We start from the raw sequence: 26694 nt of genomic DNA on the forward strand, positions 1-26694 counted from the left end.
ATATTTGTAATCTCTATAGGCATTGTGAATATGGCATTGCTGATACAACATCTTGTTTCTACTAGTTTTGCTGAAAACCGAGCTAACTTATCCAATCCAATAAACATTTATTGAGCACCATACTGTGCCATACAAGGCTAATTATCTGAAAGGGATAATATTGCCTTACCAAAGGAAAAATATAAAGTTGTTTAGTTCCCTTAGCTTAATTTCTTCTTTCTTGTCATCAGAAATCAGCTGGTATGCAGAGCCACCCAAGCAATAGAGTAATGGGTAGGTAAAATACACTGGGGGCTTTACATAGAGTAGACAATGAATTGCTGTTTGTTGAATTAAACTGAAAGGTAAAACCAAATGGTAGGCAAGCAAACTCAGGAAAGAAGAGTAAGGACTGCTCATTCACAAAAACCCATTCTTGATGTCAGTGTTTGGGGATCAACAGATGTGGGTATCAGAAGAATACTCTGAAGCCCTTTAAATGTAGCGGCTATATAGGGATATTAACTACACAGCATGATTTCAGTAGACTTTAAAGGACAGTGAGGCACATTAGGAGACTACCACAGGCTCTTCCTCCAGTCTCAGATAAAGATATGGCCAATAAGAGTGATTACCTCAATGGGCATCTCTCCAAGCAGCTCCTCCTAAGCCAAGAGGATATATGGGTTGGTGTATCCACTTAGCTACATTTATAAGAGTGAAGTGTAGGAGTGGAAAGGCCCGCTTTAGTTGTGCATTCTTTGAGGGAAGGTAATCCAGAATCACCATATGTGGAGAGAATGAGCATCTAAACACAGCTTCCTCTACATGTGAAAACTAAGTTCTCAGCTGAGAAATTAGGCATTTTCTCTCCTCTTCCCCTTGCAAACTATCCCTATGAGAAATCTGGCTCTCCTCCCAGCCAAAGGGTCAACTCCCTCCCCAAAAGAGACTATTTAGCAGCTGCTGAACACATTTTTGCAGCAGCTCTCAGGCAACTGGTAGTCATTGCTGCCAAATGGGAGGATTCTGGTTAACAGATGGCAATTCACTCCTCTCCGTACATCACTGGCATCCTCTGCCTAGGTCATAGTAAGTGAAAATTACTACATGAGTTCATACCACATTGGCGATTTGACATACTATAAAACTAAGATAGCAGTACCATCTATGGTTGAATTATCCTCATTCTTGCTTTTAAGGTTTTCTATAACTCATCTCCATTTTATCTTCCACAACTAACGCCAAAAACAAAAACTCTTAGCTGGTCATGCTAGTATTCTCCCTTGCTCCAAAATATTTAATCTTATCTCCAAATATTTGCTCATGCTATTTTTCTCATATAGAAGGACCACCCCTGGACACATACACCCCCATACAAATTTCAACATTTCAGCCAAATGCAAACTTTATATCATATATCATAATTCCTGCCCTAATGACGTACAGTCTAAAAGTAGCTAAGCTACAAAGATAATCATAATATACAACATATAAGTGAATTTAGAGAGATAAAAAAGTACCATGTGACAAAGAAGTAGGAGAGCATCATGTTGGAAGGCCTAATGGAAGAAGTAGTATTTGAATGGAGCTTTAATTGACAGGTAAGAACTCATCAGGTGAAGAGATAGAGGCATCTAATTTACTTTGCATTAAGTTAAGCAATGTGTTATTAGTGAAAACTGAAAGCCCTCAGTGGGTAGCTACACAGAGGATGAAATTTTCAACTCTTCCTCAGGACACACAAAAAGCTTTGTTCTGGCTTTTTATGTTCCTAATTGGGGACTGTTAGAGCTCACAAGGGGCAGGAACTATGTTGCATACTTCTTTTGTATCTTCTATAGCACAGACCTTAATACTAGGTATACAGAAAGCACTAATAAATATTTATTGAATTTAATTGAATTTCTAAAAATGAGGTCTTTCTAGTACATGTAGGGTCCCAGAAAGAGGAAGGAACCAAATGTCTCCTCTCATTTTATGGATAAATAGGTTTATCTATGTGGACTTTTTAAAAGTTTACTTGCTAGGTATAAAGATACTGGATCTTTTTTTTTTTTTTGGCAAAGCAAGGGATTAAGTTACTTGCCTAGGTTTGCACAGTTAGTAAGTGTCAAGTGTCTGAGTCTAAATTTGAACTCAGGTTCTCCTGACTCTAGGGCCAGTGCTCTATCCACTTGTGCCACCTAGCTGACCCTTGGATCTTTACTATTACAATTTTCATACTCCCCATCCAAATCCCAGTATAGTTAGTTTTATTAATGCTAATGAATTAGCATTAATTCTAATGTTAACTAATGACAACAAAATTTAGCTTCTCAAAAAACCTCTATCCTTTTCTAAGCCTAACACTGGAGCTGAGGAGCTAAACAAAACCTACATAAATCGACAGTGGGACTACACAGGTTCTTTACATAGGATCATAAATCTCTGGAGCTAAAAGGGACTTTAGAAATCATCTAACACATTTTGAGTTATCAACTAACTCTACAGCAGCCCAAACAACGTTTTCCTGACTCTGAAACAGTTGCAGAGTCAAGAAGCTTACTGCCTCATAAAAGGCCTATTCCAGTGTTAGAAAGTTCTTTTTATTAGCAAGTTCTTCCTCATTTTGGAAAACTGCCTTCCTGTAACTTTTTCCTATTCACCCTAGGTCTGCCTTCTGTAGCCACAGAGAAACAAGCTTCTCTTCTACATGACAGCTTTTCAGGTGCTTGCAAACAAGCTCATATCCCCCATCTTTTTATATCCACATTTTATTTTGTTTAACATTTTTTTGTTACCAACTATTTATTAGGTGGAATCAGAGGAAAGGCTCAGAAGCTGCATTTAGTGCACTAGAACCCCCTCACCCCCCGCCCCAAGCTTAACCTGCAAATGTTAAAAATTCAAATGAATTGGAGAAGGGAGGCAAAAAGCAATAGGATGATAGAAAGAAACACACTCACACATGCGCATGTACATGTACACACAAACGCACAAACATCTTGTTTTATCTGGTTGAATTGAGTAACTACATTTTTTCCACATTTTGTCACTCTCTCCTCAGCCAGCACCAAGGGGGAGGAAGGACTGTTGAAACAAATGGACTAGCTGCTGCTCTGATGATTGAAGGTCTTGGTCTTGAAATACTGTCTGTAGAAAGGTCTACACTGAGATCTAAAAGGCTGGACCTTGTGCTTTTGGGGCACCTTATGGTGGAAACCCAAGCACAGCTACAAAATACAGGATCTACCCTATGCAACAGACAAAGAAAAAGACAAAAGGGAAAAAAGATATCTGAAAAGACCTTTCTGGAAGCAGTGAATACTCCCCCACCAGAGAACTATATATGGTTGCTTCAGGAGTCTAGCAGTTAGAACTGCAAAGCCTTTCCAGCAAAGAAAGTTAAACAGTCAATCTCCTGACTAAGGGAGTCTGATGGACATTACAACCTATTCCTGTTTTAACCTGAAAAGCATGGCCCTGGTGCAAACAGTTTCCCATAGCACCACTACTGCCATCTAGCATGTGGTTGTCGGGAAACTTTGGTTGGTAAGAGATTTATTGACCCTGTGCTCTCAAGGGGACAGAGGTTTTCTTGTCCTCAAGGTGTATGTGTTTCCCCAAAGTAATGGAGAGATGGTGTTTCACTGAACTGAGAAGAGCAGAGAGAGCACTGACAGCCTGGGGACCAATGGTGGTCTAAGCCCCACTCTCACTCTTCATAGACTCCAGACACTTGGGCACCTGCAGGAATGTGAGGCTTAGGCCTCCCTGTGCTGTCCAGAAGCATATGCCCAGGGGTCAACTTCACAAACACTGTCTCAATAGCCACAATAGAAAAGCATAATCAACCCATGGCTCCAACTTCCAAGCTAATCCAGATAGCTTTATTCAAGCTAATAATAAAATATTTTAAAATGTGCACTTGTGCAAAAATCCAAGAAAGTCAATAGTCTCTCTCCTATTATATCTCTAGTGTTTTCATTTTCCCTTAATTCTCCCCAGCAAAGTAGATAGAAGATGGCTTTTGGTTAGCAGATATAGGTAGTATCTAAATCTGGATGTTTCACTATCTTAATCTCTCATTCCTAATGACCCTGGCTTCCCAAGGTAACCTAGAGGTCAGGAAGGAAGACAAAGTATGTCACCCTGATGTCTAGATTTATAAATTCATAGGTTTGACCTGGAAGGCACCTCAGAGATCATCTATTTCAACCCTCTCCTTTTATATACTGGGAAATTAAAGCCTATATGGAAGGGACTTGTCCAAAGTCACAGCAAGTAAGCTAGGGAACAGGCCACTAGTCAAGACAGGAGTCTTAATTCTCCTCTACTCAGTCTCAGCAATACTTTGGAAAAGACTAAAATACTATATAAACATAAGGAGATTATATAATGATTATTATTTCCTTCAAGTCAGGGCAGATATTACAGTCTTGTCCTAGAAACAGCCCCAAGTTCCAGCCTATGAATACTGACCATAGAGACACTGGCCACAAAGGGCAAGGTAAAGTGGCTAAGGAGGTGTACCTATAAAGCTGGGGTAACTCAAACTGTAAGTTATGTCAGCAGAGAAGTGAGGAAGCAAGACACTAAGCTTGCCGTCCCTCAACAAGGCAGAAAGCTTAGAGCGCAGAATTCTAGTAGCCTTTCTATCCACCTGCCCTTTTGTGAGCCTGAGATGTTACCCTGCCTTCTAAGACATAGAGAGTGCACTGGAGGTGAGAGAGGCCGCCTAAGCCTGTAATTCAGCTTCCTAGCATTTCAGTTTCAGTGATGCAGCACGCCCTGGGCAGTTCTTACCTTTTGTGCCAGGGGGCTGTAGGTTATCTCCTGTCAGGGAGCACCAGCCCACAGGAAAGATGTCCCTGGAGTCATAGCGACACCAATAGTCGAAGGCGCCCCGCCACCCATCAAAAGTGACAAGGACCTCAGAGCCTCGGACTTCCCCAATGGTGGCTGGACAAATGAAATGTGGGTTTTTCCTATCCACAGCTTCAAGTTTCATTCCCAACTTAAAGAAGTTGTGAGAGGGAGATGGTGGCTCCTGAAAGAGGAAGGTAAATGCAGAGACAGAAAGGGAAATAACAGGTGTGTAAGTCAGACAATTGTACTTACTTTACCTAGTGGCTCGTTCCCAGGCAACTGTCATGTGAGATTTATAATGTTCATTCAGCCTAACTCACCACACGTCAGGAGCAGTTCCAGGCTCCACTGTTTACCCAGCAGTAACCTAGCACAGTGATTCTCCACTGGATCTATAACAGCAGTAACATTTTGCATGCCTATGTCTCTTAAGAGTTTCCACATTGTTTTCAGAGCTAGTTTCACTTGGTTTTCCCAACAGCACTGTGAGGTAGATAGGGCACAGGATTTAATAATCATTTTGCAGATGAGGAAATTAAAATCCAGTGAAGTAAAGTGATTCCTCAAGGTCAAAGCATAAGTTAGTACAGAGTGCCTGAGTCATCTTCCTTCACATACCACCATGATCACTCTTCTAAAGAAAAAGTTTTAGTGATTTACTACTGCCTTCCAAACAAAGAATAAGCCCCTTTGACTCAGCCATTAGAAGAACAATACCATTCTAACCTACTTGTCCAGCTTTATTTCATACAACTGCCCTCCATGTATGTGTTTTTTGCCAAACTGGACTACCCTCTGTTCCCTGTTCTGGTATTGACTTCTCTAGCTCCCCTGCCTTTGTTCTTCTTCCCTGTTCCTCGCCCCCTGCCTCCCACTTACCTGGAAGGGATTCTCCTGTTCTCTACCTGGTTTCAAAGCCTAACTCAAAAACCACCCCTTTCCTTTAACTGTCTCTCAGACTGTAGATGAGATGTCTCTCTCTCCTTCCTCAAGCTGCTCAGGATACTTTGTACTTAACTCACTCTCCCTTGGGTACCACAGTGCTTTGTGGAAGCTCTCACATAGTAAGTAAGCATTTATTTGTTAGACTAAATTAAGTCCAAAAATTCTAACCAGTCCAGAGTTCTTCCCATTAGAATTCTGGTACCACCCTATGAAAAAAGTTGCCACTAGTCCAAAAATCATGAGGCTGTATGCACATTGTATAGGATACATGCCTCCAATCTTGAGAGTCTGGGGGCATTGCAGGCACCACCCAAGGATAGCCATACCTTGTGGAAAATCCGGACAGGAGCCATTTCTGCTCCATTCAGCGTCTTCAAGAGGAACATGGGCCAGGAGGAAGCATTCAGTCGGAATCCTGAAGCAACAGAATAGGAAGTGGATAAGAAGCACGCCAGAGGGTGTGATGTCGTCATGCCCTCTTCACTGAGTCTCACTAGTCATGACAAACACCATACTTCTAAGTCACTGACTCTATTTTCAAGCTAATGAGTCTAACCAACCAGTTGCTACTTCATTTTATCATCCCTATTAAAATCTTGGAACTTTTTTTCTCACAAAATCCCAAAGAGAGGATGTACAGGGATATCAAGTAGGGCCAAATTGGACAGTATCCTGGGAAAAATAATATTCCAATCATTCAGGCTGATGCCAAATGGCTGAAACAACCAGTGTATCTAACCCAAAATGAATTTCTCTTTCATTTACCTTAGTACAAATGACCTAAGTCTGGCTCTGTAAGGGTCTTTTCTGGTGTTCAGCATTTGTTCAGGAAAGTCAGAATCAAATAATAATAAAAGAGCTGAAGGGGACCTTTGTCCACTCCTTTAACCAGTGAGGAAACTGAGGCTCAGAGAGGTTATATGATTTGCCCATGGTCGTCACAGGGTGGCTGAACTTGATTGAATCATTGAGGTCAGATGATTTTATTTTTGTCATAATTCTTCTAGACAGAATTCTCTCCTCCCTCCCTCATTCCTGGCACTTCCCAAGAGTTTCCCAGATCTTCTTATCCTTATCAAACTTAAGAATAATTGCACCAAAGCTGCTGAGGACTAGCGACAAGTACAAATATAACTGCAGGAAGAGAAGAGCTTTAAGAATAGGCACTCTGAACTGAAGTTAGTAATAAATATAATTAAATCAAGGTGGGTGGAGATGGAGAGGAATAAAGGAGGGAAAGGTATGGCAGCTTTCTCCTTGTCTTAAACCTCAAATCATGCTTCTTGATCACCAGAGAGATTTCCTGTCTATAACCTACTTTTTTCTCTCCCTCAGGGCTTGGGGCTTGGACTACCTGCTCCTTTGTCCATGCTTCATTCAACTGAGTTTTCTTTATCTCATATCTACTGCTGAATGAAAAACAGGCTCCCAACTTTTCCCTCTCCCATCTCATCCCTAAGTAAGCAGACAGTTCCATTTCTCGTTTTCTATTGGTAGTAATTACAGAGATGGGGGCAAAAATAACAAACATGGGAAAGTTATAGCTATAAGAAAACTTGAGAAGCCTTTGCTATTAGTCAACACTAACATACATTTAAATGTACATGGCGCCAGGCATGCTTTTTTCATGGTTTCTTTCTTACTCCTTTACTTACTCATCTTGGTTTGCCTTAGGAGTCAACCCAGTCCAAACCCTCTGGGTCTTTTTCACTCTTGGGAATGGTACCCTTGGACTTCATCTGTCATATTTGATTAGAGAGAAGAAAAGAATCTAGGTTTTACCTGCATTTCCCTCTCCCATAGTGGGACTATGACTGTTAAATGGTGGCCACCTGGGCCAACAAAGTCTCAAATATGCTTAGTTCTAGCTCAAGACCAGTGTTTGGTCAGGCAATTCAGAATCAAAGAACATCTGGATTTTCTCAGTAGAAAGCGATGGAAGAATTGATACCTTAGGCATCATCCTGATAATAAGGAGAAACTGACTGATAAAATGCAGAAACCTTGGGTGAAAGTGACTGTGTTATTTTAGAGTCCATGAGAACCAAGCAAGGAAGCACCTGACATACTCAGATGTCATTAGCTAGATTTTAGGAGGTCAGATTTCAAAAAGTTCAGCAACAATAGTCGCTCAGCTCAAATCATTTTATTTCAAGTGAGAGAAGAGATCCTAAAAGGAAGGTTTTCTACTGTTATAACCAGTTTTCCCTAAACTGGTGATAATCAACTCAACCTTTAAAGCTTCCCTCTTTTTTTTGCCACCCTTTTATATCAGAGTATCTATGACAAAGACCAACGTAACAGCTTTCCCCTTCTGTCACTGATCCTACTGAGTCTAAGCCCATGGCTCTCTGTGTTTAGCCAAGTTCTCAAAATGATTTTTTTTAAAAACAATGATACCAGTGACAGCACAGACACTTCTATCCCTCCTCTCATTTATGACCATAAGGAATCCTCTTGGAATTTAGGTCTGTACTATATATGAGAACCTGATGTGAGGATGGAAGGATTCAAGCTTTGTGGCCCCAAAGCTTCCTGGTAAAGGAGACACCAAGTGCCCTCACAGCTCTCCTGAAGAGGCACTGTATCCCTACCCTATTTCTGCATTTCCAAGGACGTACCTGGAATTAAGAGTTGTTGGGATGGGAGTCAGGGATGATAAGGGGGTAGCCTTTTTCACTGAAATAGAATTACAAAGTCATAACTAGTATTCTTCTGCCACCAGTGTCTTCATGAACATCACAATAACCTGGAGATAAGTCAAATGGCTGTTCCTTAAAATTTGTCTATGAAGGGAGACTTCATATGGTACATACAATCTACTTGAAATAAGTATTGAAAACTATGTGTGTGTGGGGGGGAAGGGGAGGTGAGACTTTTATCTATATCTATTTTCACAAAGTAGATAGACGAAGATTTAAGAATAGAAAGAAGTTTCCGCCAACACCAGGCACAAGCAGCATCCTAGGAAGTACACCAAAGAGAAGTAGGAAAGGGAAAAGGCTATGAAGAGGGTGAGGACTTTTCAGGCTTCAAAGGCCAAGGCCAAGGAGGGACATGATCTTATTCTATAAAACCAAGAATGGCATATATAGAATGAATGAGGTTCAAATCCCAACATACTAAGGGAACCTCCTTTGAAACATGAACAAGGTAAACTTAAGACAAATGAGAAGGTATCCTGTGTGACATAGTGAATAATAATATTAATAGAACCTACTGCCCCTAGAGTTAGTAAGAACAGAGAATAAATGCATTCAGAAAAAGCTAAACAATTTCATGAATAATACCCATAAGATTACTAAAGAGAAATATACCTAATTTTCAAGATCAATATTAGAGAAGATATATGTCCCTCTATGGAACACCTGTTGGGCCCAGCGATGGTAAGAGAGTTCCGGACTGTAGGGGCTAGGTGCCTGACCTGGTATGACAATCCTTATATTCCAGCAGTATAGATGAGTTCAGTCACCCAGGTTCTAGCTGAGAGAGTCTTAACTTTGGGCACAAAAACTTGTTTTTAAAAAACATTTTAAATATACATATATGTATCAATATAATCAATTGCCTTTGTAATCTTATACATTTACTTTATACAGAATTTGAATACAGTTCTTCCTGACTCCAAGTCTAGCACTCTATTTGCTGTGATACCTAGCTGCCCTGAAGGGATCCATGACACAAAAAAGGTTAAGAACCTCTACTTTGTACCATGAACTTTTTAACCTAACTCCAGAAGTAATAGTAGGCAATAGGAAGACACGCTACCAGATGCAGACTACATGATGTGTTCAATCCAATTAGTAAGTTCCATCTCCCACTTTGCTCTCGTTTCTTAGAGAGCACAGGAGTCATATATTGGCATGAGAAGTTGAATCAAGTCAGGACAATCATCTCTTTCTAACCATTAAACAAGACTCTCTTGTGAAAAGAGGTTATTAAAAAAAAAAGCCTGATTAAAACAATACTGGATCTGCCTGTGAGAGCCTCCGAACTCTCCTTAAATCTCATCATGCCCTGTCAGAGGCTTAGAGAAGAAAGGCTTTCCATCTGACTTCTTTCTACCCTTTAACCTGCCACCTTTAAAGAATTTTGCAATCCATTTCCATGAAATGTATAGTTGACCTAGTCCCCTCAAATGGTAGATTAGGATTGTAACTTTACCATCCTTGGTGCCCTCAAGTGGTAGGTATTAGAATAGCATTCGCACAAGGGAACTGCCATGTGCAATTAACCTGTTTTCCATGAACCTTGTTATATAGCAAATTTTAATCAAATGTCTTTGAAATTATGAAATGCTATCACTGATTGATTTTGTAACGTTCCTGTGTCCTCTACTAAGAGAGAGAGAGAGAGAGAGAGAGAGAGAGAGAGAGAGAGAGAGAGAGAGAGAGAGAGAGAGAGAGAGAGAGAGAGTTTGTCAAAATAGAGGCTCAATTGGGTTACAGTTAAAATAAACTGTGGTCCGTGGATATACAACTAGGTCCCAGTTAATGCAAATTACAAATGCTGTGAATTGGTTGAATTATTCAAATTTGCACTATTTGACATTGCAATTATATATAAAATATAGTTTCAGCCCGATGGAAGCATGTAGTTTTACTCTAAATAATCAGACCATTTCATACTATTTTCACACTAATCAAGACCTACATGTAATGGAATATATTACTGTATCATAAAAAATGATGACTATAAAGAAATCAGAGAAGCATAGATAGTCTCATATAAACAGATACAAGCTGAAGTAAGCAGAACCAAGTAAATAATATGTACAATGACTAAAACAATATAATTAGAACAAAAAAAGGAACTAAATGCACAAATAATATGACCAAGTATGAACTCTGATAAGAGTTGAAAAAATATACCTCCCTCCCTTATTTGCATAAGTGGGATATTATGGGTACAGAATATTGTACATACTGTATGCTGTGGTTGATATGCTGGTTGTTTTGCTAAATTGATTGCTTTCCTCTCTCTTAGAGGCAGCTAGGTAGAACTGTGGAAAGAGCCCTGGGCCTGGAATGAAAGAGACCTGAGTTCAGATCTGACCTTAGACACTTAATTAGCTGTGTGATGCTAGACAAGTCACTTAACTTCTGTCTGCCTCTATTCCTCACTATAAAATGAGAATTACAATAGTATCTACCTCCCAGAGTTGTTTTAAGTATCAAATAAGATACTATTTGTAAAGTGTTTAGCACAGTGCCTGGTGCAAAGTAGACAACAGATGCTTATTTCCTTCCTTCCTTTTTATTCTTAGTAACAGATGTTCAGTGGGCAGGGGAGATGGAAAGGATATACTCAGAAATTAAAAGGATGTAAAAAGAAGATATCAATAAAATATTTTTCAAAAATAAAGTGAGTTGAGATTAACTTGATTATAAGATTTTGTGTAAGATTTCACAAGCAACCCTAATATAATCAGATATCTTGGGGTGTCACAAAGTCAGGGCTGAGAACTAAAAGAAGGAGAAAATACAAAATATGAAGAGCAATTAGGTCCTGCTCATGTATTACAGAGGGCCAACTATCCAGTGCTCCCAACTCTACGGGAATTTTTTTTTTTTGCGGGGGAGACTAGGTCTCTCTGTCTCATTCAGGTTAGAAGTACATTAGCCACTCATGGGTCTGATCCCATTACTAATCAGCCTGGGAGCTTTTAACTGTTGCAATTCCCGTTCAGGCTTGTTCATCCCCCCTCAGGCAGCCTGGTGGCCCTTTGCTTTTGGGGGTTCGACATATTTTTGCCAGATTTAGTGAAAACACCCACCTGGCTTTAGCTCACTCCTGAGCTTAAGCAATATACTAGCCTCAGCCTCCCCAGCAGAAGGGATCACAAGCCTGTGCCACTATATCTGGCATCCCTTTCTTACCGAAAGGTTCCTGGGACCTTTCAGGTCTCCTGGGATAAACGATAGGAATGTCATAAAAGAGCTCAAGTTAATTTACAGAATGCCTACTATGTGCTAAGCCCCTCCTGCGCTGGCAGACTTTCATTCAGGAGCATGGATGGTTTACTGAGGACCTCTCCAGAAACTTTTCTTCTACTAGGAGTATTCACTAAGTTAATAGGCAGACCAAAATAACATGTAGGAGAGAATGGAGAAAAAGACATTAGTTCAGAAATATAAAGACATCAACAGGGAGCAACATCCAACATGTCTACAGGCTGAAAAGGAAGGGGTTTTCCTTAGAAAGAGAAAGTTTTTAGTCCCATGCACATCCCATAGGTTTCTAGGGAGTTATGGACTCTCTAGGAAGACCACATCCTTTTTCCTGGGGCAATTCCAGAGGATTGAGGGCCCTCTCTGTTACATCAGCTGGAAAATAAGTGTGTGCTTGTCTAACCTTCAACTATAATCAAAGGAAAGATGCAACAAGAGACACTGGGCTTTGCTGTCCTAGTACCTTCAGTACTTCTAGTGGCCAGATAACCTGCCCAGAAGAGGCTGGAACCTGGTCACTCACCCAAGGGAGGCTGAAGCATCCCTCCATTCTTCTCACAGTTACCAATGGGCTGGATTTCAGCTGAGTCAACTAGCCTCCAGAAGTCATTCTTATTGTCACTGCCATCCAGGCGTAGTCGGAGTCGAGCACCTGTCAGCCCAACCACTGTTGCAATGCAGGTGGAAGTGGTGTTCCTCGGGTCCTGAGCTTCCAACTTCATGCTGATCTTGAACTCGTTGCTTGGGGGAGTGTAGGACTGAGGAGAACAAACCAAAGGGATTAGGTAGATTGACATTGTAAAGTATTCACCTTAGGAGATGCTTTAAGTCTGAGACCTTGAAATCACCTAACTTGAGACCTGAGTTGATCATATGTAGCACTAAGAAGAAGTGGCTCTGGGTTCCCACTCCATTTTATATGATTATCAAGGTGGAATTTCCTGGGAATGGGATAATGGTAGATGAGAAGAGGGAAGATATTCCTGTCCCCCAAGGCATCAAATACTGCCTTTTAACAGGAGACAAAGAAAGAAAAGTCATGGTGGACTGATGGATTCTCATCTGGATTAGCAAACCCAGATGTATCTATCTGTTACACCCACACAACCCATCCCACACATTCTTAAAATACTTTCTGGAACCAGCACATTAATCTTCAACACTGTCCCTAATATCCTCTGGAGATTTAGTCTGCTATCTTCCCAATTATAGATTAATTTTCAGAGGCTGTTCGTTTTTTCCATCTGAAAGCAACTTAAATATTGATATGTTCTTTGGTCTTTTAAATATAAAATTCTAGCCTCAATAAAATAAACTTACCTGTGTTTCCCCGATAATAAGACACTGTCTTATTAAGTTTTTTTGGAAAGAAAAACACCAGAGGGCTTATTTTCAGGGGAGGGCTTATTTTAATGAACATTGACAGCAATTTTAATAAACAGGTAAATGTGAACAAAAAATGTACCTTTATTCAATAAGCAAATCACTGGGGAAGAACAGGATGACGCGCTCACTGCTGCAGCTCTGACTGGATGCAGCTCGGAGCGTGGCGTGCGTTTCACGGTGGGGGGGACGGTGCATACAGAGGGTACTGTAATGTAGTGTGTAGCGCAGGGGATCATCTTCACTACAGTAGCAATCTCAATAGGGCTTATTTTCGGGGGAGGGCTTATTTTAGAGGAATCTTACACAGTAAGGGGAGGGCTTATTTTCGGGATAGGTCTTATCGGGGAAACACGGTATGTCAAAGCTCAATGATGGCAACGGGAGAGAAAAGGCAGGTTCCACACAGAGGAAAGGGCTTTTACTCCTCCACCGAGTATCATTCCACTGTCACCCATCCTGTCAACTCTTATCCCTTCCCCAGGACATGGCCAGCATATCATCTTCATAGCTGATGGAACATTTAGTTACTGTGGGGCATGTTAAGCGTCAATGGCTCTGATGACCTCTTCAAAGACCTAAGAATGACCCTGTGGCCTGCCAACCCTTGGGTGTCAATTTTTTAACTCAAGACTGAGTGAAGTGAGTGATGTGTAAAGGGGAAGTGATGCTTTTCTTCCTTAACTAGCCACATCTAAGATTGTAGAATATGGTACCATTTATCCAAATTAAAGGGGAAAGATAAGAATTAGTGTCTCTGTCTAATGACAAAGGAAACTATCTCTGAGAGTCTACAGAGGATAGTGAGGCCATCCCTTGGGATAGGACTGCTGTCTGAGTGGCTGTGGGGAATGTCTACGGCTGTGATTCAAGTAACTATAATTGTCCCTATCAATATATTTTCCTACTAGTTTGTCTTCTGGTCTTCTTCTAAGAAGCCTAAATTCACAGGGTACTACTCTCTGTTTACCTAAGGATCATGAGTAAAACCCTTTCCCCTACCTGATGATCACACTGTGCAATTACCTGCTTGAAGCAATGGGCAGGCGCTGGGATGGAACATGTTTCTTTTAGGTATTTGTCCCAGGTGAAATGACCTGCAGAGAAAACAGAAATTTCTAGCATACTTAACTCTCTAAAAAAGCAATCCTCAAGTTCTAATAGGGGGTCTAGTATGCTCCTGCATACTCACACTAGTCAAATGCTTCCAGAGAGAGCTATAAGTGATTTAGACTTAACATTCAGACTTCTGCACAGAGGCTGCTTTCACTTCCAGTCACAGGAACCATATTACCCTGCTTAGACAACATCCAGCCAAGGAGCTGAAAAATAAAACCCAAAGCAGGATGGACCTCATTGGTCAGCGGGTACCATTCTAAGGCAATGGCTTTTTTTGTGTGGTCTGGGGATCACCAGAGTACTCCAAGTTGTCTCCAAAAAGGCCCAAATATAAAGACCAGCTGTGCTAGTGTTCAGACAAAGTTCTCAGCCACCACAATTTGGATAAAAGGGAAGAGATAGGACCTATCTACTCTGAATGACTCAAATACTGTAAATGCATTGATCATAGCCTAAACATTCCAAAGCTCATGCACTATTAGTAATGCTACTGCCAACTTAGATGAGAAGTATGGCAGTGAGATGGTACAATGGCAAGTCTGGACTAAAGCAAACGAGGATTTATGAAGGCATAGGATGGAAGGACCCAAGGGAAGGGGAGTGGTAGCTTGGAAAGTCTGGAGGAAGTAGAACAAACATGATGCTCTCTTTATCCTCAGTCTCTGAACAGCTATCTTTTCCTTTCCCTGTCAGAAGCCTATAGCACTTGGAGCCTACAACTCTGATGCCTAAAATGACAAGGACTGAAAAATATACAGTGAATTAGGTATAAAGTGCTAGCACTGGAGGAGTGTGTCTGGGTGTTTTTGGCCTTGCTGAAGCTGTACATGGCCCCAAGTTTAAGACCAGTCCTAGATGTAAGCTGAAGTGCTAGTGATGACACTGGAGTCCAAGGACAATGATATTAGAGATAAAATCAGACAAAAACAAACTTCTTTCTCACTGGAATGGGAGAATCACTGAATTCTTTACTTCCAAGATCAAGCCATCTCCAAATACCCACTGAGAGGTGATCCCAGGATGAATGAGGAAATTTCCAGAGGAGTCAGAAGTAGGTTCAGGGTACCCCTCATAATCTAAATCAACACTGTGGCAAAGCAGCATCTTCTTAAGTTTTTTTTGCAGCTGATCAGGACAGAGTGGAGCCTGCCCCCCCGCCCCCTGCCCCGGGTCAAGAAAAAGCACTACATGCTAGGAATAAAAATGAGTCATTGAGTGATGCAATCTAAATCATTTCAAAGATGATGCCAAGACTTTATACACTATTGATTTTATAGCTTTTCCTTTAATGCTGGTCCCTTTCCCACTATTTTCAACCAAGCCAAATGGATCTGGACAGGAATCATACAGTAAGTCCTGAACCATTTCATGAACTGGTCACCAATTAATCATCTGTACTATACAGTTAGCCCACAGGGTAAATGAGGTGGATGTGTCCTCAAGACAAGGATTTAAAGAGCTGATTGGATTTAAGACAGAAGCAGTTGCCAGCTGAGGGGACCCTAGGGTAAGGACTGGATACATTTTATCACTATTGGCTGTCACTGAAAGGCAGGCGGAAACAATAAAAAAAAATGTGATTTCCCCCCAAAGAGGCTAATCCGTATAAATGAGGGATTTGGTGGAGAGTGTGTCTGTGAGCTGACCAGACTGTGACTCTGGAGGGTTGGCTAGCTCAGACTCGGGTAATTGCTTGTATTAGCTTGTGTCCTGATGAACAGCACCCAAGAGACTCTGGTTTTCAAGTAATTATGGAAGCAGCAGGGGTGCCACAATAATTAGAGTCACTTACAGTTTGCTACTCCACACCTCAATGGCTTTAATCAATTGCCATGTGATGACAGAGATGGTCCAGAAACCTCAGACCTTCCAATTCCTTGGGGTTCTCCATCACCATCTGAGAGGAAAACATGCTGCTCCCTTTTCAAGACCATCCCTGACACTGTGTAGGTTAGAAAAATCATACCCTTAATCATACCCTCATTTTTGTTTTACAATCTAATAATAATTCCCAATTCCAGAGTTGGCACAAACATTATTATTTGTACTCTACAGATAGGGAAACTGAGGCTCAGACAGGTAAATAAGGTGAGTTGGATGAAACTGTTTAGGAAGTATCAGATCCAAGCCTAAATTAATTTGTAACACTTTTACTATCCAAAACTTGATCCCTTATCATTATCTCCTTAAATGAGGTAACATTCACTTTTTAAAATTCATTTTAACAAGAATTTTTAAAGCACCTACTATGTGCCCAGCACTACATATTTCTAGCACTCTATTAGACCAAATGGAGTGCAAAAGGTGAAGGAGATGTGTGTCCTACCCTCAAAGAGTTCACATCTAAATAATATAAGTGAAAGCACTCTGAAAAAGTAATAATTCCTATGGAAAAAGGATGATTTCTCTTTATCCCACGTAAGTAAAATATCTTCTTCAGTACAGGCAGTGAAATCTCAAATATAAAGAATGTTCACCAAATGTAATGAGAAACAGCTATACGAATTAGCATTGATCCAGAGTCTAGAAAAGCTGAGCCACAAAAAAGAAACTGAGTTTTGAACAAAGTAATAACTTTAACAAAAACCTAAATACACGAACCCAAAGTACTGATATAAACTTCATGGTATGAAAAACTTGAGGTTCAGAAGATTCTTTAAAGGTCATCTTGTTCAATGCCCTCAATCAAGGAAAGAATGGAATCTCAGAGCTTAAAAGGAAGCTGAAAGGATCATCTAATCCAATCCATACCCGACTTAGAAGAATTCCCTCTGTAACATTCCCCAGCAGGTGGTCGTCCCATTACAGTATCTCTAATACATAGTCATTCAGTTTCTGTCTGAATACTTCTAATGACAGAGAGCTTACTCCTTAACAAAAGTCTCTTACATTTTTCAATGACCAGAGTTATTAACTCACTAACAAAAATCAAATACCACTTGATACCTATAAAACATGTTATCTCATTGAAAGGGTGAACAACGATGGCATCAACACCAGGGAAAAGTTGGACAAGCAATACATGCCTGCCTATTTTATATCAATGATAAATAAGCAAAAGCTTATCTTTTTTTCCCAACTGGGGATATGATGGGAAAACTTTCTATTGCACAGGACTACTCCAGCGGGAGTTTTATCCCTACCCCATTCCCTCCAAAAGTCTGAAATGTCCACCATTAATCTAGTCAGAAGACTGGAGACCCTTGTCAAAATGTAGAAACCACAATGGTGATCTCTCCAAATGTAAAACGTACAAAAAAACCCAGAGAACTAAGTATTATAGAATATCTGTAGGCTTAATTAAGAGATGCAGGAAAGCAAGCAAGCAGAAGACCTATGTTTGATTCCAGGTCTACCATTTTACTAAAGGTATAAGCTTGGTCAAATCCCTTCCCTTCTCTCGGCCAGAGTTTCCTCTTCTGTAAAAAATGATGAGTTTAAGTCCTTTGTACTCTTATACACCTTCATTATGGGTGTACAACCTAAATTACTGCATCTAATTGGTCCTCTTGTTGGCAAACTAGCAGAGGACAAAGGAGAGTTCAAGTTGTAATGATTTAAATACCAACCTGCAATCAATTAGTAAGTATTTAAGTGCCCACGATGTGCCAGATACTATGCTAAGAGCTGGGAATACAACTAAAACAACACATACATAAGTATATAAGAAATATATATAGGATAAAAACACAAGGTAGTTTTATGAGAGGGCACTAGCAGCTGGGGTGGAGGGGGAAACATTTAGGAAAGTCTTCTTGTAGAAGATGGTGCTTGAGCCTAATCTTGAAGGAAACCAAGTATTAAAAGAGGTGAAAGTAAAGAGAGTGTGTCCCAGGCATACAGAACAGCCTGTGCAAAAAAGTAGAGATGGGATAAGGAGCATTATATATGAAGTAGGACATTCAAAATATAAGAAACTATAATACAAAATAGAAAACAAGTGCATATGAGAATAACAAAGAATTCATAGGAAGGAAGATCACTTGAGTAGGGGGAAGAAGAGGCTCAAGGAAGGCTTCATGGAAGAATTTTTAAATGAGTTGGATAAGCAGGGTTTCAAGAGAAAGAATCAGTGGAAAGAGGAGGAATCCATGTAGGCAAAGGTGAGATGGCCTGAGATACATTTTGGGAATGAGGAGTGATTCTGTTTGCTCGATTTTAGAGTATATAAAAGACTTGCTGAGTTAGATAAAATAGGATTGTGGAAAATTATCAATAACAGGACACAAGTCTGGATTTAAGCTGGAAGCCACTGAAGGCTGAGAAGAGAAATTATGTATACATTATGTGCACTAGATCTATATGTGAAGGAGATTAACCTAGCAGTGGATGGATTTGCAAGGGAGGCACAATGAGCAGTTAGGTGACTTCTGATAGAAAAGGGCCTCAGTTTGGCTTCTAGTTCTGCTCTAACTTCCCATGCAACTTTAGACCAGTCATTTCGCCAGTTTTGGGCCTCAGTTTCCCCTCCAAGAAATGAGAGGGTTAAACTAGATGATCAACAAGCTCCATTCTAGCTCTAAATCTATAATCCTATTAATTATTTAAATAAAATTATTTAAATAAAGTGAGAGTAAACCTATACAACAGTAGAAGTGGAGTAGAGAAATGAAAGCTATATTATAGGAATAGAATGAGTAGAATTTGGCCATAATAAGCTGAGAAAACTGGAATCAGATGGCTCTGGTTTCAAGTCTGGGTAATTAGGAAGTTGGTGTTGCCGTTAATAGAATGGAACAGTCAAAAGCAGGTTTTTGGGGGAAGAGGTAAAAGAGTTTTACTTTTGATTTCCTCGATAATGTATCTGTCTCTAAAATTTTCAATTCCATGAACTCCATGAGGCCACAAACTAAGGCTCAGAGTGATTAAGTGACTTGCCTATGGTCACAGAGCCAGAAAATGTGGGGTCAGAAGCCAGTTCTTCCTGACTCTGATTGCAGCACTTGACATGGTGCTGTAACGTTTTAGATGAAGGAATGAAGCTTAGGGCTGTCAAGTGATCTGCCTATGCCTGTATAGTTCTTAAATATCAGAGTCAAGATTACAATCCGAATCTCTTGGCTCTAGGTTTAGCACTCTTTCCATTGCACTACGGGTATAAAAGTTATGGGGAAAGAGGATTCAGTTTGATAAAGAAAAACTAACTGCCCCCAATGGATAGGGCCTGCTTTCTGATGCACTAAGTTCCCCATTAATGGAGATCCTTAAGTGGGAGTTGAGTGACCACCTGTCAGGAATGTCATGTTGGAGATATAGGCTCATGCTGTTCAGATATAGATTAGATGCATTGATCTCTAAAGTCAATCTTCAATATGAGTCTATAATTCTGTGATTTGAATGTGATGTAGTAAAAAGGGGTCTAGACTTGCTGTCAGGAGACCTGGGTTCAGATCCCAGCTCTGATGCCAACTGTCATTCCTCTGTGTCTTGAGATTGATCACTCTCTTTGCTTTACCATAGGACAGCTGGCTAATCCAACCTTGGCCTCACTCCACAATGTGCATGAGGCATAGAATAACAGAACCTCAGAGTGAGGAGGGTCTACATACAGGACATAGAATGGGAGAGCTGCAGTCTGTCTCAGAGATCCTCTAAATCCCCTCAATTAATGGTTGGGGTAATTGAGGGTAAGAGAGGCTAAGGAACCAATACAAGGTTTCAAAAAGCCAGTTAGTGCTAGAAGCAAGACTAAATCTCATGTTTTCTGGCCACCTAGTGAGTTTCCCACTACTTCCTTCTCTTCTAATTTCTAATGTCTCAACCACAACTGTAAGGCAGCCTTGCAGAATGGAGAGACAGCTGATCTGAGATGGCAAGAGCTGGGTTCAAATTCCACTTCTCACACAGACTGGGCATAGTACCTTGAGAAAGTCACTGAATACCTCTGTGTCCCATCCACCTCTCTAAGACGGGATATGCAGGGATGGATTAGTAGAAAGAGTTCTTCAGGGGCAGCTAGGTGGCTCAGTGAGTAAAGCGCCAGCCCCGGAGTCAGGAAGACCTGAGTTTGGTTCTGGCCTCAGACACTTAACACCCACAGAAAAAAAACTAGCTGTGTAACCTTGGGCAAGTTACTTAACCCCAATTGCCCTCCAAAGGCGGCAAAAAAAAAAAAGAAAGAGTTCTTCACCAGGAGCTCCCTGTGCCAATGAAAGCACAGATCCATTAACATACACACACAATAATGAATTCATGTGCGTGTATTTGTAGAGGAAGGGCAAAATACTGGTTACAATAAATTATAAAGAAATTGTGATGATTTGTATTTAGGGTTTTAACTCAGTTTCCTGTGGTCATCACTGCTCTGGAAAATAAAGTTGGCACATTCAGCTGTATTAATGCAAAGGGAACATGGACCCTGCACAGACCCAAACTCGAAAAAACTTTGTGACCCTACCTTCTCTCTGACTTTCCTCTACATGTCCTGAACAACAAAAAGGAGTCTGTGAGAGTTAAGGCCCTCTAAAGGATACCCTTTAGAAATGAAGAAAGTAGATGTTTTCCTGCTAGTGCTATGGGGAGAATGCAAACTAGAGAAGTTTTCACGACAATGGTCTTACTAGTAAAAATGTTTTCCAGTTAAATTCTCCAATGACTCTCTCAATGATTTTCCAACAGTTATGCTGTGATTTTAAACAGTCCTTTCTACAACTTTATGTTGTAAATTCCTTTTTTTTTGCTAAAAATAAACAGGTAATATTTGTAAAGCTTGAAGCATATTTAGGCTTGATATCAGGAAGAACCTCTAAATAAATAGCATGGTCCAAAAATGAAATGGGTTACTTGTACAGGTGTGAGTTCCTCATGACTAAAGATTTTCAAGTTGGGGGATGTCTGAACATTTGTCAGGGATGTTACAGAGGAGATTTCTGTTAAGATACACATAAAGTTAGACTAGACAAACTTTGTGAATCTTAAAAGCACCGTATCGATATGAGTAAAATTGTTATGACCCTTGAGGCCTCTTTCTGCCCTGAGATTTTTTTGATCTGTGAAGACAGAACAAGAGTGGACAGACTATTTTTAGTACACTGGTGATTATAGGGAGGAAAGCATGACCAAAGAAACACATGGGAGGGCACATCATCCAAGTCGCTGCTAAGACTGGCTATCCATGGAGGAAGACTCGATGCCAGCTATGAATAGTTTGAGTGATCCAAACCAGAAATTCATGTAGATATTATAAACTGACATGTGCCTAAAAAATTTAGAGAAAATCCCATAGATTAACAAGCATTTTTATAGCTATTAAAAGGTGATGAGATAGATAAACAAAGTCACTAACAATCACACACTATTCAGGGTTAATAATAAAGTAACATTTATAGGAAAAGCTATGAGGATACTGGGAGCTTCCTCACCCTTTTAGTCCATATACCAAAAGGAACTTTAGGGTAGGGGAGAGGGAGAGAATGAGAGGTGATGGGGAACAAGAAGACCATTTGCCTTTTTATAAACCAGCTCAAAGAAATAGACTACTAAATAGACCACAAGTTTCTAAAGCCCTAAGAAAGAGCAATATCCTCTATCTTCTTTATTTGATTTAATGAAATCCCATTTAAGATATTGCCCTCTGACTAGAAGTTATAAAATATCTTCCTTGGTACTTGAATAAATTTCTAAATATTGCCCACTCCTCTTGAGTTCTATTCCTGATGGTTTCTCCACATTCTAAGTACCAAGAAAAAAGAGAGAAAACTAAATGGGTAGAGGATGATGGGAACAAATTGATCAAAGCAGAAGTCACTAAAGACGTGATCAAGAATCAGAAGAGGGAGGTAAGTTGGTTTAATTGTCTGGCTTTGAAAGCATCTGCTCTGAGGAAAAATAGTAAAACATAGTTAAAAATCTGCTAACAGGAAAATGTACCATTTATCTGTTATTTAACATGATTTGGCATAAATTGTCTGTTCAGAAGACGACTGGATTCTAATCCTTGCCCTTCTACTAACTTGCTTTGTGACATTTGGTAAATCATTTGACCTTGGGGGACTTCAGTTTCTTATTCAGTAAAATAAGATGGTAGAGACTCTCCAGATTCAAAATTCTATTATTTGATGCTCCCAGTCACTTTAGATCAAACAATTTATTCACTGTGGAACAAGAATTATACAACTATTCAGATCCTTTGCCTCGGTAATTTTTGTAAATATGCCTAAAAAAAACTAGGGGGATTTCTAAGGTCCCTTCCAAGTCTAAAATCTGGTATCTTCTGAAGTAACTCCAAAGGAAGAAAGAAGTAACTAATACAAAGATATTAAAAGTCATTCTACAATAGGAAAAGCTTCTAAATTCAACAATGAAGGAATGGCTAAACAAACAATGGTATAATAGATGCTATTAAATTATTAAACTTGGAAGTTTCTTGACTATGCTGACACCTAAAAATGAAATTCTGAAATAATGTTAATTGAAAAAGGATAATGCAAAATATTGTCCTATATACAAATTACAATTTAAGTGAAAAGGTACATAAAATGGAGAATTTGGAGGGATGGAAGCTTTAATGTTTATCAATTCTTCTTTCTTAGAATCAATTAGTAAAGATTGTAAACTTTTTTTTGATGGGGGGGGGGAAGTGATTGTGAGCATTACGGGACAAAGTTGTCTGTGTCTTTTATATATTAAGAAGTTCCTGAAATTGAGAAGGGATTCTATTAAACTATCACATTAAGGTACACAGAAAATAACTTTCTAATACATAACAAATTCTCTTTCTTTTCTCATCAAAGAGGCAAATCTCCAGTCGAAGAAATTTACAATAGTAGCAGCCAGAGCCCATTGTAATGAGTTTTACTCTCTTCCCAAGGAATACATGGCAAAATGAATTGCTTGCTACCCTCTTTGGACAATTCTCTCATATAACTGTAGGACTTTGATCCTATGATGTAAGCTAAGTATGGGGTAGGTGTAGTCTAGTCTCTTCATTTTATAGATGAGGAAACTAAAACCCAGGAAACTTAAGTGACTTGCCTGCCCAAGGCTGAATAACTAGAAAGCAACAAAACCAAGATTTGAACCCCAATTCAAATGCAGCACTCTTGGTACTAATAATACAATTCTTTGGCCAGGTAGCACAGCGAGTAAGAGCACCAGCTCCAGTGTCAGGATGGATGACCTGGGGTTCAAATCTGGGCTCAGATACTTAGCACCACATCCAGAAATAACTGGCCGTGTAACCTTGAGCAAGTTACTTAATCCCGACTGCTTTAAAAAAAAACAATACAATTCTTTTCTAACCATTGTGTAGGAGATCATAAGGGTTACCTGCTGTGTTTTGTCTATAAGTTTACTTCATAGGCTCTCTTTCAAATCAACACAATTATTGTCAGAAGCCAAAATCCATGTTTAAAAAAAAATAACTTCCCTACCTATAGAAAATTCTGAACACAAAAAGGGGAGAAGTAAATTCCAAACAGATGACTCAGCATAACTATAGTAAATAGTGTCATAAGAGTGACATAAGAATATACACCAAGCGTAAGATCCATATCCAAGTTCTAGCAAACATGTATTTGAAGGTACAGCAATTTTGAGTCTCTATATGGAGAAGGCCCTACAGGCAAAGTAAGAGTATAGCATGTGTTATTATAACTAGGCATGGGACAAAAAGCCTTACCAAATATCCCGTGTACTACCAAGGACCACTGTTGCTCCAGGACACAAAGACTCTTCGACTACCCAACACTCCAGATGCAGGGGTATCCAGCTAAGCCCAGAGGCATACAATAGTTTACAGGGATAATGGGAGAATAGTTTCTGATTGTTAGTTAGGAATTTATGTAATTATTTTTGTGAATCACCTGAAAGTAAAACTCTTCGTGTTAACAACATATTTGGGGAACAAATGTCTGTACTTGAATGTATCATTGGCATTCTTTCAAAAGCAACACTAAAGAGAGGATTTTGGGAAGATGGCAGACTAGGTCAGAAAACTTTCAGCTTTCCAAATCTCCAAAATCAAAACATCTCTCAGAGGGAATGTAGAGTAGTAGAAAAACAAGTTAGGGTTAAGCAATTGTTCTCTTAAGACTACTTGAGAAGACCCCAGGTAAGAGTCAACTTCCAGGGACAGAGGTTCAGCCTGAATGAAGTGCAAACACCTCCAGGCTGATTGCAGAATCAATAAACAAGTCTTTGGGGCAGCAGGGTTAAAATGCAGACTGAACCTTAGAAACTGTTATCTCACAGACAGTGTGGGGGTCTGACAGCTGAGTAGGAGACTGAAAGATCTTCCACTGTCAAGGTACACTGAGCACAGGTGTGCTGACCAGATGGGTCACAGGCTGTGGCTTCAGGGGAGAAGGAGCCAGCACATACCCAGTGAGTGCAGCAGCAATAGCTGCCAGCTGTGGGCACTGGCAATACAGCAGAATCCCTGTTCAGTTCCAGGGCAGAGAGGACAGCTGTAGTTGGCTGCCACCTGAGGGATCACAGGGAGCAAGATCATTTGGAACAGTGTGGCTAGGGGACCTAGCTGTGGCTTAGAAGTGCAGAGGAGAGCCCAAGGTTAAGCACCAGGATGGACCTCAGAAAAAGAACGACCTGAGACTTGGGGCATCATTCCCCATATCTTGAGACTATAACTTGATTAACACTAATACCTGATAAAAAACAAAGTAAAACAAAAAATGAGTAAGCAAAGGAGAAAGAACCCAACCCTAGACAGCTACTATGGGGACAGAAAAGATCTGGGTTCATATTCAAAGGAAGATAACAAAGCAAAAAAAGCCATTTCTTTTTCAATGAGTAATGTCAAATGGTCCCAAGTACAAAAAAGAGTTCTCAGAGGAACTTAAAAAGGACTTTTAAAATTAGAGAGATTAAGGAAAAACTAGAAAAAAAAATAAGAGCAATCCAAGAAAATAAAGAAAATTATGAAAAGAAAGTAATCCAAGAAAATAAAGAAAATTATGAAAAGAAAGTCAACCAATTAGAAATAGAGAATCAAACATTTCAATTCCTTGACAACTAGAATTGGGCAAAAGGAAGCTAATGAATTTCTAAAACACCAAGAAATAATAAAACAAAATCAAAAGGAGGAAAAAAATAGAGGAGAATGTGAAATATCTCATCAGAAAAACTGGATAACAGATTGAGAAGGAATAATTTAAGAATAGCTGGACTACCTGAAAAAGATAAAAAAGAATATACAATATTACAAGAAATCATCAGGGAAAAATTGTCCTGGAGTTCTAGAACACGAAGGCAAAGCAGAAACAGAAAAAACCCACCCATCATGACTTGAAAGAAATCCCAGGAGGAAAAGTTATAGGAATATCACAGCCAAGTTTCAAAGCTTCCAGGTTTGAAAATATTGGAAGCAACAAGGAGAAAATATTGGAAGCAACAAGAAAAAAAATCATTTAAATACATGGAGCTACAATAAAGATTACACAAGTCCCAGCTGCTACTAGGTAGCATGTAGTATGTAGTATGCTACTACAAGTCCATAGGTCTTGGAATACTATATTTTGTAGAACAAAAGAGCTGGCTTACAACAAAGGGTAACTTACCAGCCAAGTTAACTATAATTTTGAGTGGAAAAAAAAATGGACATTTAATGAACTGAAAGACTTTTAGGTATTTGTGACAAAAACAACAAAACTTAAGGGAAAATTTGATATATAACATCCAGGAGAAATATAAGGTAAACATTAGAGACCAATTATAAGGGACTCAATGAGGTTAAATTGTTTACTTCTAATGTATAAAAATATTATCAGTACTTTTCCAATGGTCATCATTATTTGAGAAGACTGAAAAAAAGGTTTGGGCTGAGCTGTGTATGAGGAGGTGATTCTAAAAAAGATAATACTGTGTAAGAAGGGATAAAAAGGAGTAATTATCTCATACAAATGAGACATAAAAGGAAAAACTGATATAGAAGAAGCTAATAGTGGGAAGGGTGGGAATAGGTTAAAGAAGGAATGACATACATATCTAGAAAGGTATAAAAGTCTTCTAAATACAGAAAGAAATAAGAGGGCAAGGGGATAGGGCAGGGGGAGAGGATAAGGGAGGGACCCCTGGAGGGATGGGTAGGTAAAGGGTAAATAGGAGGGCAAGGTAGTGGGTAGAAGTAAAGCAAAGGAGTGAAGAGGGATAGGAATTGGTTGAGAAGGATAGTGAGGAAAAATAGGAAGGAGGAAAATACACAAGTAATTATAGTTTCGAATGTGAATGGGATAAATTTACATATAAAATGGAAACTGACAGGAGGTTAAAAATCAGAATTCAATAGTATGTTGCTTTCAGGAAATGATATAAAAATGCGAGATACACACAAAGATAAAATAAAGGTAGAATTTATTATGTTAAAAAAGCAGAGGTAGTAGTAATCATGATCTTAGACAAAGTTAAAGCTAAAATAGATATAATCAAAAGAGAAAAATAGGGAAACTCTAGTATGTATCAGCAAGATTATTTAATATTGTTTTAGACCATTTTAAATAACTAGACAGCA

General features: G+C 39.6%; 1 protein-coding gene across 10 annotated transcripts in view; it reads right to left on the reverse strand.

The window, feature by feature from the left end:
* The window catches only part of SCMH1 (Scm polycomb group protein homolog 1), a 160165-nt gene that overhangs the window by 64183 nt on the left and 69288 nt on the right, over positions 1–26694 (reverse strand). For 7 of the 10 annotated variants that reach the window (XM_069068139.1, XM_069068141.1, XM_069068140.1 and 4 more), the window contains 5 exons: positions 14136–14206; positions 12250–12484; positions 10702–10797; positions 6102–6190; positions 4768–5011 (listed from right to left, as the gene is read on the reverse strand). In XM_069068139.1, the coding sequence (XP_068924240.1) occupies positions 4768–5011; positions 6102–6190; positions 10702–10797; positions 12250–12484; positions 14136–14206 (735 nt within the window). Of the gene's footprint in view, positions 1–4767; positions 5012–6101; positions 6191–10701; positions 10798–12249; positions 12485–14135; positions 14207–16020; positions 16171–26694 lie in introns of all 10 variants that reach the window. The other 3 variants (XM_069068143.1, XM_069068142.1, XM_069068145.1) reach the window with 2 other exon arrangements.

The sequence above is a fragment of the Petaurus breviceps genome, unplaced genomic scaffold (genome assembly GCF_028583685.1).
Source record: "Petaurus breviceps papuanus isolate PSGF00001 unplaced genomic scaffold, PetGlider_PUasm1.0 90760, whole genome shotgun sequence".
Classification (NCBI taxonomy): Eukaryota; Metazoa; Chordata; class Mammalia; order Diprotodontia; family Petauridae; genus Petaurus; species Petaurus breviceps.